This window comes from Chelonoidis abingdonii, chromosome 6 (assembly GCF_003597395.2).
Source record: "Chelonoidis abingdonii isolate Lonesome George chromosome 6, CheloAbing_2.0, whole genome shotgun sequence".
Taxonomy (NCBI): Eukaryota; Metazoa; Chordata; order Testudines; family Testudinidae; genus Chelonoidis; species Chelonoidis abingdonii.
In genome coordinates this window covers 30,672,127-30,692,829 of record NC_133774.1, presented here as the reverse complement: position 1 = coordinate 30,692,829, position 20,703 = coordinate 30,672,127, and the positions used below count along the sequence as shown (strand labels likewise).

Genomic DNA, 20,703 nt, shown 5'->3' with positions numbered 1-20,703 from the left:
GCTCTGTGCAAGTTCAAAAGCTTGTCCCTCTCACCAACAGAAGCTGTTACCCACTATTTCTCTCTAATATCCTGGGACCAACATCTACAACACTGTATATTATATTTCACAGCATTTTAGGGGCTAGAACAGTGGAAAATACTTTGGGTAGATTTTGGGTCATGGGTGAAGCTTCAGAACCTCTGGCCCTGGACACTGTCCCACAAGTACTAATGATCATTCATGTATTTATCAGTGACAGCTCCATCTTTAGAACAGCTGGGAATCCTCACCCCATTTGTACTCAGTGAACCCACTTCAATAGGGCCAGGATTTCATTCTTGGAGCTCTGTTCTGCCTTAGATAAACTATAAAATGTAATCCAATAAATGTATCTCAATCCCATTTCCATGCGATAGCTGATAATTTAACAGCAGAGTGCTTCCATTTTCCAGATGTGGGATTTAATCAGGCCCCTGCTTGTGTAGTACAAAAGATAGCTTTAAAACTGCAACTGGAGCAACAGCATTTATTGACCAACCCACAATACATGCCTGGCACTTACTAAAGCACCTATAATTAAATGAGCACATGTGAAGCTAAGAAGGAGGTACATTGCTCACTCTAAACCAGTAGTATTTGAAACAAAATCAAGAAGTACTAGGTGAGGTGACTTCTAGCGATAATCTTCCTCCATGCTTTTTTCTAATGTGGTTTACCATTGTTTTGATACATTGTGCATATCGCAGCTGCTCTGTGTTCTCTAAATTCACAAAAAAAGGGTATTCCCCATAGTACCTTCACTACTTTCTTTTCTTTAAAAAAATCATTGAGTAACAAATATCCACATTAAATCACATCTTTGAGAGTAACATGTAGAAACCAAGAACACAGCCAACAGGCAAATGTTAGGAAAGAGAACAGTAAGAAAGAAATCAGTTATTTTGATTTAATGCAGAAGGGCTAACATGTGGCCTAATTGACTAAAATAGTATGACTGGGCCTTGAAATAAATGTTCTTTTGTTCCTTCTCACCAGAAGAAAAGTCTCGTTTTTGAAACATTGTCATTGAGTTTGAGATGTTTGCAAACACCAACAGTCATTGGAGCCCAAGCATATAACCAACTGTTTCTATGTATTAAACACTTGAGTATGGTAAGTGAGCTGATTATGCAAAGCAGCTGTTACTATTACACATCCCTTAAATAAAAATGTAATACAAGATGATATGAAGAACTTTTTTTTTCAAATTCTCTCCCCATTGTTTGTTATCTTCTGAAAAAAGTGAAAGAAAAAAATGCCCTGTATCTATTTTCTCCTTTTTCTAACTGAAACTTGTTACCTTCCCACTCTCTAGAAAATAACATCATTGCTTTGGTCTATGCCCATATTTCTGCACCAATAAGTTTAACGATTGCACCATGGAATAGGTATTTTTTGTTAACTGTTACTGGACAGCATAGATGTTTATGGTGTCCACGCAAATAAGAAAGATCTTTCACCTTTAAAAAAAACAATTTATTACACATTTTTGAAGAGAGAAAAGAGAGTGCTATTACAATAGTGATCACTGCATAACTGAATCCTCTTTCCCAATGTATGAAATGGTAGGAGCTGCACTGATACCAGAGACAGTTGCATTCTCCCGGTACAGAGCAGAGTGGCTATTAGACTATAGTAGCACTTTTTTTATTATTTTACAACCAGCAGTTCACATGAAGCCATATTACAAAGTATCGAGATCCATACGTATTTAAGGTATTTATCCAAAATACTGATTGCATTATACATGGGTTTTATCTCTTCTGTTCTGTCGAGTATCCTACAAGAGAACTATATATAGGATACTCTACAGAACACGCACACAATTAATATATACATGCACACAATTAAAAAAATAAAAGCTAGAATAGGCATAGTGGAGCTCCCAGAGTTAATCTTAGAACTTCAAATTGTCCTTTATGAGCACTGATCCAAAAAAGTTAGGAGGCCTTGGCTACCTGAGGGAATAGTAATAGAAAATGTTTTTGAATTTCCTTTATTTCTACCTCTGGCCTAAATATCAATCACTGGAAAATAAATTTAAAAAGGAACTTTGCAAATGGAATGTTTTGAAATAGATATTTTGCAGGAATGAGACCAATTCAACCTTTCATTCAGTGATAGTGAGAGTGAGGACCACTTGTAAAGTCCCCTGTATTTTGATAGGAGGAACGATGAAGTTATTCTGGAACACTTGCTGTGCATGCTCAGGCATCTAAACATCATTATATTTTGTCATCATTGGCCTCACTCTGTACAGTTCTCCTTGAGGACCCATGCCTCCCAAATGTTGAGTGTCCTCATCTCTCACAGAGATCTTAATAGTAAAACTAAGTGGCACTAGCTTAATTTTATACTAATTTTATATAGAACTTTCACTCCAAATATGTCTATGTCAAAGATAGACAAGGTGTCTATGTTACGCCTATGAATACAGAATTATAACACTGTTCTATAATGAACACTATGGGCTCCCACCACACTAGGTACTTGTATGACCCTCACCACTGTAGTATCCAAGTGTCATGGATGGAGGTAAAGCAAGGACGACTGGCTCCATGAAAACTGCCTGTCTTCCTGCTCTGATCCCATAGTAGCCCCTCTTGCAGCCAGCTGTGGGAACTACTCACACATACAGGGCTGCAGGCTCAAGTTTCTCTTTACTCCCACAGCCCTTAGTTCCATGAAAACACATCAGGCCCAGCTCCCCAGAGCTGCCCTTTGATCGATGAATGGCCCATGCCACCATCCTCAGAGCTGCAAGTACTTTTCTGGTTAGTAGGAAGGTTTTACTGAGATAAGGGTGAGAAAAAAAAAATACAGAGTAAAAGAACCAAGAAGATTAAAAAATAAATACCCAGAGAACCAACAAAAGTCAAGGAAAACTTTGTAGGTATCCATTCAATAATTCATTGGAAAGCAACAAAGAGAGAGTGGGAACTACTAGCTTGAAGTAGGGGAAAGACTCCATTTTGTTCCCTAGCACACTGCAATATGTAAACTCTAATTCCAATTCTAGGAATAATTTTTCCACTTTATAAAAATATTTCAGCTCCACAGAAAATGCAGAACAAAGACATTCATATTTCATATATTTATTAGCTGCCAAAGTATTTGTACGAAGGTTTGCCAGTTGAGAACTTAGCAGATAATGTCTCTGCCTAGTAGATAATGTCAGGATGTTCTAATGAAGAAATAGGACATTTGTTCCCATGGTGACAGGTGGATGTGAAATTCAAGATAATATTACTGCAGCAGCAAGCAGACACAGCTAAGCTTTATTAATATCATGAAGAACACATAGGAAAAAAGTCAATCAAATGTTCATTTTTAAAAATTTTGGTCTAAGCTTTATGATTCTCCTTTATGTTTACCTCTTTTCCCCAAACAATGGTGCTGGAGAGAACTATTTTTTCCTTTTTGGGAGCTAGTCTGGGATCAGTGTTTGGAACAAATATCAAATACGATGTGGTCCTTTTGGGGGACCTGACACAGTAGGTGATCAGTTATGTGCACGCTGTGATACAAGGCATGTCTCTTCTCTTGTTGGCCATTTAAGGAATTCACTCTATACAGGAGATGCCTGCCTATGTCATCAGGGATCTCCACGCAGTATGCTTCATGAATCTGGTAAGACGTATACCTACGTGAGAGGGTTGTTCTGGCATTAAGCTAATCGGGGATAAATGTTTGCAGAATGTTTTATATCATAGAATATGCTGAGAATGAAAAGCGTTATAAAGGCCCCAAATAAAAAAAAAAAAAATCAATCCTATTTCTTTGTCAAATGTTGATATCCAGTCAAACTTGCTTTCAGTTATAATTCAAGTCTACATTTGGAAGAATGTTGATTATTAAAATATTTGCAATCACAGAGGGCTGCCTTTTAAAACTCTTATCGGTCAGTACAACATCAGGGCGAAATGTTCACTTCATACTCTTTGCAAATGACGAAGTCCATACAGTGTGACTAAGCAAGTTTGATCATGGTGCATTTTTACATTCAACTTCTCCCAGTATCCATTCAATTCCATTTAACAGTCCACTTAAAGTAGCAGCTACAGTGTCTTGCACCTGTAAAACCAACAATGGCAGATGTTAATGTGGTATATGGATATACATATTGGGTGTATAGATACTAGATTAACATTCCATATTTGTTCTTAAAAATACAAGTATTGTCAAATCTGCCTGTTTTGTCACTGGCTTCCGGGTCCCTTAAACAGACCATATTTCTTAGAGTAAATTAGAGGAAAGAAAACAGTATTGTTCAGAGGATGAATAAAGAGAGCCATTAGGAAAGCTGTACATTACTGATTTCCTACAGAGTTCTCTCTTAATCCTCCCTCAGCTGTTTTGCGACATCTTGCTTCCTTCATAGTATCAGTTGGAATCACAGGTTGTTTGAAATTCCTTTTTATAAAACTCTTGGGAGAACAAAGTTTCAAACTTTAGAATTCCACATAAATTATGAATTCTATAATTTCTAATATATTTTCAGTCAAATTATGTAGCCTTCTAAATAACAGTGGTATGTTTTAAAAATACACAAAGCTTTCCAACATTATCCTTATGAAGGCAAAGGAAGATATTTTATCTAAAATCTGTATTTAAATTAAAGTCCACTTCAAACATTACTGCTCACTCACAAGACAATATAAAGAGGATGAGTAAAAAGAAAACAAATATTTTAAGAAGTGAAGATACCATCCATGGTTGGTTTAGCAGATTTAATTGCAGTTGATGTGCCATGTAAACACAGGGGATTCTTTTAATGCCAACTTCAGAGGTGCAGGACAAAACCAGTACAGGTCTGTTTGGAGGCCCAAGAGTTGGATCTATCATTGCCAAAATATGAGCAAATTCATCTTGACGGTCATGTTCTAGAAAACAGTTTGAAATATGAGTATTAGATTATATACAAACCCCACTATATATAATCAATCTCATCTTTATCACATTTTCTTCTGTCTTGGTTCTTAGGAGGATACACATCATTGTAGTTACTGGAGTACCTTCCAAGCAACAATAACCAAAGTCACAATAGGCTATTTTCCTAACTTCCACAGAGACAGTTGGGGCAGCGAGTTGCCCCATCTTCCTCTTCCTTCCACCTCTCCCTTCCTGATCTGACTTTTCCCCCCCTTTTAAAAGGCAATGATTATGAAGACAATCTAGCATGGCTGAAGGCTGAAGAAACAAAAAATAAACACACCCCAACTAAAACACATTTTAAAAATCAACAGGTAACCTGTTTGATTCAACTTCCCATTAATGGACTGGTAAATGAAAACACAGACCACTTTTTAAGAGTAGGTCAAAGACGGAGACTTATACCATCATTATATGAAAATAAGCAAGGAAAGAACTTTAGAGAGCAGAACTCTGTTTCAGTGCAGTGCCAGACGTATGATAAACTAATGAGATATTTCACTGCGTACATTAGGAGAAACTGTAGAGACTTTACCAACCATTTGATAATGGACAGGCTCCTTAAAGAGAAGAAACAACACAAATGAATTCTGGGATAAAATGAAAACTATTATGCTCAAAGCCATCTAAGCACACATTCTGAAAAGTCAGAGTTGGACCACACCATGGTTAATGGAGAAGGTGTTTGAGCGAATGAAAAAATGACAGAATGAAAGAGTGGATTGGAAACTGAAGAACACTGGAGAGAATACAAGGAACTGAGCACACAGAGTCAAAGGCACACTAGACAAAAGTGAATACATCAGGGCAAAATGTGAGGAATTTGAGAACAATAAAGAGACTAATAATATAAAAAGATATATTCACAGTGGTCAGATTTCTTTATGAAAAGTTTTCCCCATGACCAAGCATTATAAAAGATCATGATGGCACAGTTCTTACTGAAGGTGATTCCGATTACAGTGCCAACCTGTATGTCTCATCAGAGCCAATTACAATGCAGGATGACAGAAAAGAGAGTATGGAGCCAGAGGCATCAGTCCTCTGAGAAGAAATGGTGCATGTTATTATGAAAATGAAATTTGGAAAAGCAGCAGTGGTAAATAATGTAACAGCAGAATTACTAAAAGTGATGGGTGACCATGGTATTGCTCTCATGGGGAAAATTTGGAATGATGCATGGCTGATTTGAAACTGGTGGGAAGACTGGACGAAAGGAATCGTTCTGCTTTTACAAAGAAAGGGGATATAACAGAGTGCACTATCAAACCATCTCCCCAATTAAAGAATTGCTCTGCGTAATTCAGGATTGCATGAAGCAATTGACAGAAGCAGAAGTAGCATCACAACAAGGTGGTTTCAGAGAGGGGCGAGGCACATGTGATCAAATTGCAAATATCAGTCATAACGAAAGATGTAGGGAGTATAATCTCCTATTGATAATACGTTTCGTAGAGTACTCCAAAGCATCTCACTGAACTCACTGAGAGTCTCCACTGTTCACAACAGACCATGGTGTGAACAGCAGCAGGCAACAGCAAGTGGTTTTCCATTGGGGAGAGTCTGAGACATGAGTGCATTCTGTCCCCAGGTCTTTTCAATGTATATGCAGAATTTTCTTGTAAGACAAGCCCTGGAAAATTTTGATAAGGTGGAAGGAACTGGGACTTCCATTGCTGGACACTTCTTTGGTGAAACCAATCGATGCAATGCAATAAATGTTGGCATCTGCAAAAACAGTTAGTGAGGAACATGCACTATTCCTGAATCTGGCAAAAATAAAATTCACGTACGTTGACATGATCAATAACAACAGGATGCAAGCAAACATCATGATCAGCAGTGAAGCTATAGCGGCAATAGTTGAATTTAATTATCTGAGATCATACATATTCAACCAAGAGGTTGCTCCAAAGAAATTTGAAGACAACTAGGAAAAGCTTGCTCAGCAAGGCCTCCCTTATGAAACCGTGGAAAAAACATGGTATCTCAAAATGTATTACTGTTAGATTGCTCAAAAGCTTAATTTTTTCCATAGCAACTTATAGATGTGAATCTTGGAAAACTAATACAGCTGACAAGAAGAAAAAAGAAGAGACGTGGTGCTGGCAAAGACTCTTGCATATCCCCTGGACGGAGAAGACAATGCTTGCTTAGGTTAGAAATATTGGAGAGAACTGGATTCTGCTCTTGGAAATCAACTGGTGCAAACATATACTTTGGTCACATTTGGCACAGAGATGGAAATATCCTTCAGAAAGTTATCATGGAAGGAATGGTGGTGGGTCACTGTAGTAGACGATGACCAGTGAGCAGAAGGACAGACGGTGTGTGGCAGATCACAGGAAAGTCTGCTGCTGTGTGCACAAAGTTAGTGATGGATCACGAAGGCTTCCAAAAAATTCTGCTATGATGTCACTAGTATTCAGACATGAATAAGACGACTTTACTTAGTTTCCGTAAACAAGAACGCCATTAACAAAACTAAAGTTTTTCATTTGACATTTTTAAATCCCCATCTCATTTGCTCTGATCTTTACCTCAGATTATTAAGAATCCATACCAAAATATTATTTACACAAAAAGAATAACTGACCACACCTTGCTTTTATATTGTAGCAAAACTGCATATAACCTGCTTAGTAGTGTCCTTGTAAAATTAATTTTCTCAAGTGATATAGCAGATTCAGTAGTCAATCATTAGTAAGAATTGTCCTGAAACCACAATAACTTCATTTGGACCATAATTCTTACTCATATTGATTAGTATCCTTCTCTGCAGTTCTGAAGGTGAATAATAAGATCAGAATTTGGCCTTCGAAGTATAAATGTATTCTCATGTACTAGCAGCATCTCAATCATCCGCAAAACATGAGTCAACATAGTTAAAATAAGCATTCCTTACTTTTATGAGCTTCCGCATTAGCAACATAGATGAATCCATCAACTACTTCGCACACCTTTTTAACTTGAGCAATTACATTGTAGTGTACTGCTTGTTGATTCCCCCCTATGCTGTTTTCTTGGTAAAACATCTTATTGACTGTAACAGTTTGCTCTGTTCTTGCTCTCTTCCTTTCCATGCTGCGAAATATGAAAACACCCCAAACATTTAACAAAATTATCGAGACTAATTTGGAAGGAGAATGGGAAAGGGGAGGGTACTCCACAAAGAGGGGCGAGGAGAATGGCCAAAACATGCAGAACAGTTTCATCCCTGAAACAACTTTTTATAATTTGCATGCATAGTTAACCAGTTTTGCAAGATCCATACTAACATGCACCAATGGGTAGGTTCATGCTTATAAATTTCAAAAATAAAGTTAGACAAACAAAAAGGAAAGGCACTGTTCTTTATGCATTACACACACACATACTCATGCTGATCAAAGATTCTTTGGGCTAGATTTAAAAAACTAGGCCTACCTTCTGCCACAAAATTTGTGAGTGGCAGCGGCAATTGTAATCTACAGAAGATGTCCATCCACCTGATTCACAGAAACAATCAAGTACTGTGATATCAAAATTACATCAGTGGTTGAGACCAGGAGAAAAAGCTGAAATAACTGAGAACATTCAGCTTTTTTTTTTTTCCTCCCCCATCAGAGAACAAGCCTTACCTGGTAGTTGAATATAATGTCAGAATATTGAAAATTCGATGGTTATTAAATTGAAAACTGACTCCTGATCCAATCCCTACAAGAGGAACAAAATGAATTTAGGATATAAAAATATTCAGTTGCTGAAGACAGCTAAAGCCAGAGGCTTAAAAATCCATAGGGACCATAAATTGGACACATTTAATCAAGTGTATCTCTATATTACAAAAAACATATATTCATTGCATCAGAATGTGACTTTAGACACACACTAAACTGATCACATTGAGATGCTGGTAATTTAATTCAGTATTGCTATAAAAAATTGGATCGCACTCGGAATTATTTCAAGTACCTAAATAAGTTATTTAAAATTTGTACTGCAGAAGCATTTAGACCCCAATCAGGATCAAGCTCTACTGTGCTTCCTGTTCTTAAATCACATATTAAGTTCTATCCAAAATGCCTTACACCTAATTTAAAAGAAGATGCAGCAAATGTGACATATGACAGCAGGAAAACAGCACTAAAAATGCCTACTTGCATATGCCACCTATGACCACAACTTCCAATTCAGTTATTCCAATTCAGTTATGAATAAATAAGTATCAGTGGCTCCCAATCAAATAATTTTTGAGTTTTTTAACTCTGGTTTAGAGTGAGGGGAAACTACAGATGTTTAGAACTGTATTTTATGTAAAATACTGTTGATTAATCATTTAACAACTTCCTACATTTTCCTAGGTCACTGTTCTTTTTAATAAAGGCATTTTATTACCAATCTCATATATAACTTAGATTTAAGTAGGATATTATAGTAGGAAGTAGGGTCCTTCATCCATTTTTCCTTTTTTTGTATAAAGTGCAGGCAATCAAGCAAAAGTAATTTAGAAAAAAGGGCATAGTATTTATGCAAGCTAAAGAAAACTGGGCTCATGACTAATTCATGATCAACAGCATGTTCGATTTTAAGTTCTGGACCAAAACCCCAGGATAAATTCCTGACTGACACACAGACACAGACAAACACCATTAATTTCAATGTGAGTTTTCCCACTGACTTCAATGTAGAAAGATTTCACCCCGAATGTTTATTGTTCTACAATGGCATTTTATTCCTTTAATCAGCCACAGAGAGGAAAAAAATCCAGCTTTAGTATAAATTCATAGCTCCTAAGGCCAAAAGGGGTCTTTGCAATGATCTAGTCTGATCTCCTGTATAACACAGTCTATAAAACTAATATTTATTTCAAAGGGAGGTACAAAAACCACCTTTTCTCTTGTAGAACATTTTTAAAGAAACAACTGACTATTACCATGGATTTGTCTTTGAGGTAAGCCAGCTACAGGCAAAATTTCTGGGCAAGTCATCATTCTTCGCACCAAAGATTCATCCAACTCTTCTAAACCTGGTCCAAAAAGGGCAAAGCGAGGTTCTGCTTGTGTGATCAGTGATTGTACAAGGAAGGTAGTCAGAGCTCCATATGTGGGACGGCTTGATTTCAAGTGTCTACTCGGAGGACAGCTCTTTTTGTATCTGGATAAAATAGATATAATGAGAAATTAAACACAAAATACAGAGGAGATATTAATTACTGTCAACCAAATTATATCCCAAATGTATTTTACTTGTGACTTATAGGTTGCTGATTCGTATCAATGAGTGACAGCGTTGTTAACTGATGGTTGTTCTGCAGCCTATGTAAATAAATCAGAAATCAGAATGAGAATCCTTGGTCCAGTGAGAAATGTTTTTGTGGTTAAAGCACTGGATTGGTACTCAGAACAGCAGGGGGATGCAAGTGCCAGAGGATGGGGACCACCAGAAGAGAGGGTGGGTGGACAGCTGCAGAGGCGGGGGATAGGGGAATGTACATAGATGTGCAGGGAGAAGAGGGAAGAAGCAGGGAGTTCAACAAGAGTAGAGTGGGAGAGAGGCAGGAAACAGGAGGTGGATAAAAGAAAGGGGAACAAGAACAGGCTAGGAGTATACGGATATAAGGGTCTGTGCCCTCTTGAACACAGAACTTAGAATTGAACCTGGGAATCCTGAGTATCTACATTCCTGTTGTCAGCAAATAATTGTGAAAGCACAGCACTGGCAAAGCATGTGTCTCATTCCTCTTTAGTAGCTGATCCACATATTGGAGAATATCAACTATTGCCAATAACGTTCCATGTAACAGATTTTTTCCCCATTTTTTTTAAATTGGGAAGCTGTATCAAAAAAAAAAAAAAAAGCTACATTAAAAGAACATTGAAGTTTCAAAGTCAAGATGTAAAAGTTAGGAAATGCCAAAATTAAGGTTGCCTCGACAACCTTAATTCAGTCCCTTTGTGCATATGCATTATTATGCTTATTGCATGAAATACTATTTTTTTTCCAAAGGACCTCTGGTTTATTTGACGAGTGTTTGACTTTGCAATATTGATATTCTTTTAATGTAGTTGACTGAATGTATAGATAGATTTTTCATGCAATTTATTGTGCCTGGGTCTGTCAGATAAGACCTTAAAAACCAAAATCCCACTTGCTCGATATAGTACTTTTGGTAAGAGTAGGCGTCTGCTTGTCTTCTGGACAAAAATGTTTCTACCTCCTCCCCCACCATACTGTGTGTGTGGCTGGCTCTCTAACTCCTATTCTGAAGTGACTGCATTTCTGTGGCATTGTATGTGTATCATTTGCAAAATGCTTTGAAATCCTTTGGAATTAAATAGGAATGTACTAATATTGCAAACAGAAAGAACTGAATTATTACATAATTAGAAACTTCCTTTCAAGGAACCAGAAATGCATTTTATCAGCAAAAACAATTCAAGAGTCAAGTAATATTTTCCTGTAATTAGACCAGCAGAGTTGTGGTTTTAAAATCTGGATTTGGGGTGAGTTATGCTGCTTTATACACATTGGAGAAATGTAAAATACTTACATTGTCATGTAGTCATACAGTGCATTATCATTTAACTCAGAAAATGACTTATTAAAGATTTCCATATCTGGAAGTGATTTCCAGTCAACAGAAGACCAAGAAGGGAGATCCCGCAAGAGAAAATATCGCCATAACAATGGATCCCGCACAGTTAAACTCCAGTACTGATTTGTGCTTCCCAAATGGCACAGGTCTTGGGGTGAGAGAAATGACATAATGTATAACTGCACATCAATCTGAAAACATTAAAAAAGAGCAGTTTTAATGACTGAGGACCTCACTAATGCAAATAGAAAAGATTAGAAGGGAAAAATAAAAGCAAAAGTAATATTACTTCACATGTAAAAGTATAAACATGAAACAGGTCACTATATTATTAAGTCAAAAAGGCACCATACTTGACTTCCTGCATAACACAGGACATAGATTAGCCACAATTCCTGCATCTAGTCCAACAATCTGTGGCTGAGTAAGAGCGTAGTTTTTAGAAATATGTTAAATCTGGATTTAGACTCCAAATGATCAATTACCCTCATTGTTAAAAAATGTACACTTTATCTCCAGGTTTGATATTTAATGATTTCAGCTTCCAGCCACTGAATCTTGTTATGCCATCACCTGCTATAATCAGTGTTTCTCAAATTTGGTCACCATGGCCGCATGAGGCCACCAGAGAGTTTCCCTGTGCCCACGACAGCCTCCTGGGTGGTGACTGGGGGCGGAGGGGAGGGAGGAMGGGAAAGCATAGACCCTTCTCCTCCCTCCCTGTTGCTCTTGGATGTGCTACCCTGCACCATCTCTGGAGACAGGTGGGGAGCAAGCTGAAGGAGCAAGGTGAGTTCTCTATCTGAGGGGGGAAGAGTGGCTTAGCTGGGCTCATGATTTAGCCCTGGGGTGGGGACATAGGGAGCCTGGCTGCAGACCATCTGCTACAGCCATGGGGCTTCAAGTGCAAACACCCAGCTCTAACCACAGAGTTTCAGGCCCTGACCCCCAGCTCTGGCCCTGTCACAGGTCTTCAGGCTCCAACCCCTGGCTGCGCAGCCACAGGCTCCAATCCCTGGCTCTTGCCACACAGCGCCAACCCCAGTGGCAGCCACAGGCCTCAGGTGCGGATCCCTAACAGCAAACTCTGATCCCCAGCTGTGGTCGCTGACCCTAGGCACCAACCCTGGGCTCCAGTGGTTGCCAGCCCCGGGTGCAGACTCCCAGCCCTGGGTGCTGGCCCTGGGTTCAGATCCCCGATCGGGCTCCGGTGGTTTGCTGGCTCTGGATGCTGACCCCTAGCCCTGGCCACATAGCAGCAGATGTGGACCCTAAGTGCCAACCCCAGCGGTGGCTGGTGGTCTGAGGGCCCAACTCCGGCCACGCACTCTTACTCCCAGCCCTGGTTGCTGACCCCAGATGCTGCGCCTGGATGTCAACCCTGGGCTCTGGCAGGTGCTGGCCACAGGTGCCGATCCCCAACCTTGATCACAAGGCAGCGGGCACTAACCCTGGACTCTGGACAGTGTTGGCCCTAGATGCTGATGCCAACCCTTTGACCCAGTTGTGTGGCAGCGGGCATGGACCCCAAGTGCTGACCCTGAGTGCCGACCCCTGCGCCCCCAGTCTCGCAGCAGCAGGTGCTGGCTCTGGGTGCTGACCCCCCGATTCTCAGCCCTGGTCGCACAGCAGCAGATGCCAACCCCTAACCCCAGGTGCCGACCCTCAGCCCCATCCACAGAGTGGCGGGCCCCCTCCACATCCATCGCCTCTGGCCTCTGTAGCCTCCCCCTGCCCCACATCCATCCTCCCTGCCCCCCCTTAATTTGCCAGGACTTGCTGTGAAAAGTGATATTAACAAACATAGAAATATTACTTTTCACAACATTATATTTATTACTGAGTCTGCAAAAGAGCCATACATAAATTACAGTGAGTTGGACGTGTACGTACATATTTATTTGTTTTTCCTAAAGTTATTTAGTGTTTTTAGAAAAAGTGTGAGTATGGCCACCAGCAAGAGTTGGTGGCCACACTGTGAGGCCACCAAAAAATGCGTTGGAAACCCCTGTGAAAAAGAGCCTTTTAGTATCAGCCAGAGCCCCTGGTGGTTAATTTCTGAGGGTAGGCCAAAATAACATGATCGTGCCTTTGATTTATGGGAGCACCCAAGTGCTGCCAACAGGCTGGGAACCGGATGGCTGGAGTGGTCGAGAGAGGAGGAAAGCACGGGTTGGGCGGGTTAGAGTCGTGGGGGAGGCAGATGGCTGGTCCGGGCGGCAGGAACCGGGTCACTCACTCACCGGTAGGGCCTGCAGGGCATAAACCTCTTCGCCGGCCTCCTGGATGCCGCTGCTCGACCGCTCTGGAGCCGCGGCCAGCGCCTGCCCGCCACGCTGCCCCGGCCCCTGGGCCCACCTGTCCCGGAGGAGGCGGAGGCTGCTGCGCAGGACGGACTCCACGCGGCCCCAGTGCCCGGCGTTGCCCGCTGCCATTGCCTCGCCCACCGACTGCGGCCGAGCGAGCCCCCGGGGCGCTGCTCGCTCTCGGCAGGCGGTGCGAGGTCCTGGAGATCCCAGCCTCCAGCTCGCCGGGTGAGTGTCCGGCCGGCAGGGAGCGGGCGTGGAGAGGGGAGCGCTACCGGGTCACCGAAAACCCACGCCTCCCCCGGCCGCCTCCCAGCTGCCGTGCCGGGCTGCTCCGCACGGCGACCCCGGCAGAGGCCACCCGCTGCCGGGGGCCCCACGCGCTCCTGCCGTTCAGCGCAAGAGGAAACCCCCTGCCTCCCGCGGTAGCACGGCAGCCAGCTCCGGGCTCAGCCCAGCCGCTGCACTATGTCTGGTTCCGTCCCTGGCGGCAGCCCTGCGCCGCACGGAACGATAATTGGAGGCCAGCCGCAGCTCAGCTGCGCGCCTCCCTGGCGCAACGGGGAGAGCTGCTCCGCTGTTAACATGGGCCTACGAATTGGAGCAGCTGGATAAGGCACCCCTACAACAGGAAAGGCTGGAACTGAGCTCAGGGCTTCTTTAGAAACAACCTCAAACCTGCTCCCCAGCACTAGAAAGGGCTTTTATGATCTGTACCAGGACAGGGACATTTAGATTTTAACCACATTACCTAAAGCCATAATAGCCTCTCACTGTTCACATCTGATGTGATAGTGAGTCACAGCTGTACACACGACAAAAATCCCCACCATAAACAACAGTTTTCTCCACTATTATAGTCATCCATGACTGAAGAGCAGCTGTGTTCTCCTCAGCACTTTATACAACCAGCAGTTCTATGACTACTCAACATTCAGCACCGCATGTGCGTGTGTTAATGCGCACCATACACCCACCGTCTTCAGAATTTAATACTGAGAAGGCAGGCAGTTGGCCTGATTGGAGGCTTACAAGATTGTAAATTGTTTTTAACCCAATGAATAGCAATTCTCCACAGTAGCTTTCAGAATTGTAGGTGTAAAATTTCCAATAACATAAGGAAAACAGTCATATTACTGAGCTTTGAATAGTGTTTTGTCTCAGTTTAATGTTGACCTTTCTACTTGTGTTCTTCATATATTGCAACTTTCTTGTAAAAAATGGATAACAGCAACGGGTAAGCTAGCTCTGGAATTTCTTGAAGTAGTCCAAGATTAGTTTTGCATTTGCTGTATTCCAGTTTTGTCCTTTTAAGAGTCCCTCACACACAGCTACATATTTCATTAACATCTTTTCTCCTACTTCTCGGAAATCCAGCACTGCACGATGTAAGCTGCAATACAGTTCAGTATTAGATTCAGAATCTATTTCATAGGTTCCAGGCTTTTCTTCTCCACAGTGCTTCAGTCCCCAGTAACACATTTCTCCAACATACATCATGGCCAGAACATGGGTATCACTAAATATACCTGCAAAAACAGTTTAGAATTCAAGACTCCAGGTGACACGACACACCTATTTTCCCCCCTCCTTATTCTGTTTAACAAATTAATAATGATTAACTTAGTGCTTTTCAACAGATCAAGAATTTTACAAAAGGCAGTAAATATAATTATCCTCATTTTACAGAAGAATATAAGAAAGCACAGAGAAGTGAAGTAACTTGTGCAAGGTCACCCAGTAGGCCAGTGGCAAAGCAGCAAAAAAGACTCCAAGTCTAAGTCCTAATTCATTACTTTGTCCACTCTGTCTTCCAGTAGAAGAAGAGGGGGTTTTAATACTGACTTTGCCATGTACAATTTTCTGACAAATATCAGTGTTTATTGCAATGGTTTATAAAAATACAGAATGTCACTACAGAGGCAAAGGATTTTTAAAAATATTGTAGGTAAACAAACTTCTCTGCACTTCCTCAGCAGCACTGTGTTTACAAAGAGCTCCCCAGTAGTATTAGTAGCTTTGGTATTTGGACAGTGCCATACTGTAGATATCCATGGCGTTTTACAAAGAAAAAAGATTACTAAAGAAGTGAAGAGACAAGGACTATAAGATAAAAAAAATAAGTCCTATTAACTCTTCTTACTTTATAAAAAATGAATTGTATACTTATGACAAGGCTAGATTGAAAGCCCCGGTGATTGTCTTAATCCTGACTCCAAAACACTTCCTATTTGAATTTAATTCATTTAACCAGCGGGTGCTTCAATTTTCATAATTTATATAAATGTACAGTGGCACCTCAAAAGAATTTGTTGAATAATGACTCTGGTTTTTTTAAACATTTGACTAAAATGTTATATACAGGGGGTGCTTTTTTGGGTGTGTGGGGGGATGAAGCTAAACGCAGTTTGTTTTTTAAAAAAAAACAGGAGTACTTGTGGCACCTTAGAGGCTAACACATTTATTTGAGCATAAGATTTCGTGGGCTACAGCCCATTTCATCGGTTGCATGCAGTGGAAAATATAGTAGGAAGATTATATACATACATACACACATACATACACATACACATACACACACACAGAATATGAAACAATGGGTGTTACCATACACACTCTAACGAGAGTGATCAGTTAAGGTGAACTATTACCAACAGTGGAGAAATTTTTAATTTTTTTTTTTTAAAGTTGATATATAACTTCCTACTGTATTTTCCACTGCATGCATCCGATGAAGTGGGTTTTAGCCCACGAAAGCTTATGCTCAAATAAATTTGTTCGTCTCTAAGGTGCCACAAGTACTCCTGTTCTTTTTGCGGATACAGACTAAACATGGCTCCTACTCTGAAATCACTTTTTTTAAAGTACTTTAAGATTCTCAGATGAAAAGTATTAATAGCAATAGTGACATATATAGCCACAGAACAGGTACAGCATAGGCAGTGACAGTAAAAATGTCCCAACTCTAACTAATGTGACTCAACACAGTTCTGGAAGTACAATCTCTAGCACTGTGAACACAGTTAATCAACCATGTCCATTTAATCCTAGGCATGACTGCAGAGACTGCCAGCAAGGTACCACTTAGTACCAGTTATGGTGGGTTTTGTGCTGCTGACACTTGCCTACTGAGAACTGGACAGATCATAAAATATACTGGCACCAAACTGTCTTCAGATGCTAATAACTTGTGGGCACTGATGATCTGGACCACAATTTGAACCAATGACCTAGATGTCAAAGGCTTTGTATCCCATAACTAGATCATTCAGCTGTCCATTTTCCTGAGATGAATTTATAGTTTAGCTAATTGTCTTATTCTCTCTCTTCCCTTCCCTACCCTTCCCTCCCTATCTCCCCCATCCACAATTCAGAATAGGAAAAGGAGGACAATTTGTTGGGTCCACTAGTCTTGCCTGTTTCTACGATTTATTGTTCTTAAAAGGGGACAGAATTTGAATGTGAGTCATGTTCAAATTATGTGGTAGAGGATCTTTTAAAGGAGAGGGAACAGGAGAAGAACAATTTACCTTCACCGAGCAGCCTAGCTGTGTCTGTATCCTGAAATGAGACATCATTTAGCCGAGGAGGGTATCTAAACCTTAGCATCTTCAGTAAGTAATGGATTCCATCATTAAGACACTGAATATAAATTACACAGAAAATAGAGAAGTGTTAGAACAGCATACAACAAATTAGATCAACTGCAATGTAATCAATTCTAGTCAGAATTATTTTAAATTAAGTATTTCCCAAGTACTTAATGTGAAGGAAAAACAATAAGATGAATATAATTTAAAGGCAAAAGTAATTTTTTAATTTAAGGAGAGTCACAAATCCATGAAATTAACTTTTTTCATCTTCCTGTGTTCAGATATGCAACATAAACCATATTAGATTGCTATATTTATGATTTTAGGTAAGTACTTTAAAATTGCTATTTTAGGGAGATTAAATTAATTTGAGCTGAAATTTTAAACATAACGTGTTAATTGGTAAAATAACAGAAGTATTTTCAGGTAACTTTTCAAATGGCTGCTGAACAGATAAAATAATTTATTTAAAACTTTTGAAGTAGTGTCAAAGAATAAAATTTTCAAAACTGCTTAAGTGATTTAGAAGCCTAAATCCTATTTTCAAGTGCAATATACACATTTGTCCTTAAATCTCAAAAGAAAAATCAATAGGATTTAGTATCCTAAGGGTCTGTCTACATGGAAAAGTTATATCATTATATATTAAAGTTTAAATTTCAACAATACAGTTATTACATTGAGCGCCTTTTTTATATTTAAAAAAAGAAAGAAAGAAAAACCTTTGGAAGTGATTCAAGAAAACTGAAAAAGAATATCCACAAGGGGGTTTCGCTCAGTATAACTTAGCAACATAACTGGTAAAATTTTCCCATGTAGACAAGTCTTAAGTCACTTAGGTACTTCTGAAAATTTTACTCCAAGCTTCCAACTGTGATCCAAATTGAGCCAGTCCAACAACAGAAGAGAAAACTGTGAATAGATTAAAAAATCTAATATATTCGTGGCTGTTGTGATTTTGTCAACAACTCCAATCTACCTCAAAGCAAACAGCTTGTCTGAGGATCACAGTTATCCCATGATAACCAGCTTGTTAGAATTACAACAAATTTTAAAATGTCTGCTTGTGAAGAAAAGGGGCTTTACCTTTTTAAACAAGTCAGTGTTTTCTGTTAGCCAGCATCCTCTCTCTTTTACAGTGTGACAATACATGTAGAGTAGAGCTCCTCGTCTCCAGGACAGACATTCTAACAACTCTGTACCAAGAACACCAATTGGCTGAAATAAAATTCAAAAGCTGAACCAAAACTGTTGTTTTAGCCCCAGGAAGTCAAAGAAATACATGAGAACTGTGAAGGGCACAGAGTTTATTGTTTTTAGGTTAGGCAGCCAAAAAGGTCTCTTGAAACTAAGTGAGTTCTGGACTGAACTACAACTAGCAAGAACCAACCACTGTGAGAGTCTAATGAGCTGCTTCTAAAAATGGTCTGGGGACCATCATTCAAGAATCAGTGCTTATACACTGAAAGAACAGGTGTACTTGTGGCACCTTAGAGACTAGTATCTGTACGAGATTTTTCAGGAAGTTGATGGATTTCCACTCCATACGGCTAACTGCAGTGCCTTGCGTAACAGACAGATAAGAATCAGAACCTTTTAAAGAGACCTCAGAATATTTTGTGGTTTACCCATCAAAATTAAAAATAAGTGTCATTCTCTATTAAAACCCCCAACCATTTGAAATAAGGTCATTTGCCAGAATTCAGTACTCACATCTTGATGCACGTTGCTTTCTTTAACTAGAACCTCTGGTTCTGAAAGAATACTGATAAGTTCTTTAACTCTCTGCAAGGAAGAATCTTCTGGAAAATCTTCATCTGCAAGCTGGTTCTCCTCAAAATATGTGATGTCTAAGACTATCTATAAAGAGGGATGACACATAAGGCATAAAAACATACTATAAAACAAAACACTGAACAAATTCATTAAACATTATATATATATTAAAATATGAACTTGTTAATGTTATGATTTTAAAGTTAATTATTTTGTAATAACATTTAATTTAGAAAAACTCACTCCAGAGTTCACAAATCACAAAGTTAAAATTCTTACAATAATTTCAGTCTACATAATAGACACAGGAGTCAATGCTGTCCTCATCTAACACTGGTGCAACTCCCATTAATTCTGGATCATCTCTGATCCAGAGCGTAAGGTGACCTGAATTTTCAGAAAATGCTTGCAACTACCGCAAAATACACTACAGGTATCTAAGAACATTGAAGAATCTTTTCATGCTATGCCACCTTTTCTTTAATTTTAATTATAAATCTGACTGTTTCTGAAAGCATATCTCATTTAAATACCATACCTGTGTATAAAGCTGCAAAAGATTTGAAGGATTTACAGTTTCTTTATCTTCTTTACAAAGATCTTTCAGCTCCTCCAGAGAAATGGCACTCTTTACTAAAAAAGCATCTGTAAGAGGGTGGCGGAAAAAGACCTTAGAAAGACAAAAAAACGTCTGGCAATAACCTACAATCAGCCTCAGTGTCTTTCAGCAGCCTGGCTTGCCTGATTTTATCATTACACGTTTGCATCCATCATGACAATATCTGCCGTGGCAGAAACACTGGCTCAGCACAGGGAAAACCTACCCTCTAAAACGTTTAGTTTTAGTTCCCTCAAACAGCTGAGTAGTAAAATCCTGAAACAAGCCATTTTCTTGAGAGCCGACTGCTTTTGTACCAAAGTTTGAACCCCCAGTTTTTTACGTTCACAGTCTGATGCTTTACGAAAAGGCCACACACTAGAATTCTACTTTTACTGGAAAGAGTCTCTGGCCTAGATGGGCCCTTGCCACAGCGACAGCAGGCGGAGGCTCGATGGGAACATGAGGAACCCGATACAGCGCTCTCGCTAGGCTGCTCCGCGGACGGAGCTGCCGTCTCTGCAGGGCTCGGCTGTACATGGGACCGGAGACCGAGCACCGTCACACCAGCTGCCCCTGCTCACCACCGCTGTTCGCTTCTCTCAGCCGTTCCAGCCTCCGCTCCAGCCCCACCAGCCGCTGTCGCAGCGCAACCACCTCCACACCAGCCATTACAGCGACCACTACCCCCACCTCCAGGATCACGTGACTCGACAAGCCTGCTCACCTGACCTCAGCGCCGACCCCGCCGCCAAAATCACGTGACACGGGGGGAGGGCCCAGTGGGTGAACACGCATGCGCTGTCATGGGAGTGACGCGACCAGCCAACTAGGCGCGCGGGGGGAACAGTCTCTGCGCATGTGCCATAGGGAGAGCGTATGTCACGGTGTCACTTTCAG

General features: G+C 40.3%; 2 protein-coding genes across 4 annotated transcripts; both read right to left on the bottom strand.

The window, feature by feature from the left end:
- Positions 1-1,482: 1,482 nt before the first annotated feature.
- On the bottom strand, positions 1,483-14,133 carry FBXO4 (F-box protein 4). Its single transcript, XM_075066928.1, has 7 exons — positions 13,774-14,133; positions 11,486-11,721; positions 9,869-10,089; positions 8,574-8,649; positions 7,859-8,037; positions 4,729-4,904; positions 1,483-4,095 (listed from the first exon to the last, which is right to left on the bottom strand). Exons 1-7 carry the CDS (start codon positions 13,963-13,965, stop codon positions 4,006-4,008), a joined length of 1,170 nt encoding a protein of 389 aa, XP_074923029.1. The 5' UTR covers positions 13,966-14,133; the 3' UTR covers positions 1,483-4,005.
- An 840-nt stretch (positions 14,134-14,973) lies between these two features.
- On the bottom strand, positions 14,974-20,492 carry RIMOC1 (RAB7A interacting MON1-CCZ1 complex subunit 1). 3 transcript variants are annotated; one of them, XM_032772967.2, is made up of 6 exons: positions 20,469-20,492; positions 19,744-19,850; positions 19,143-19,289; positions 18,516-18,647; positions 17,367-17,478; positions 14,974-15,365 (listed from the first exon to the last, which is right to left on the bottom strand). In XM_032772967.2, exons 1-6 carry the CDS (start codon positions 20,473-20,475, stop codon positions 15,079-15,081), a joined length of 792 nt encoding a protein of 263 aa, XP_032628858.1. In that variant the 5' UTR covers positions 20,476-20,492; the 3' UTR covers positions 14,974-15,078. The 3 variants fall into 3 exon arrangements, with proteins under 3 accessions (XP_032628858.1, XP_032628859.1, XP_032628857.1); XM_032772968.2 differs by having other exon boundaries at positions 20,388-20,488; XM_032772966.2 differs by lacking the exon at positions 20,469-20,492 and adding an exon at positions 20,030-20,371.
- Positions 20,493-20,703: the final 211 nt, after the last annotated feature.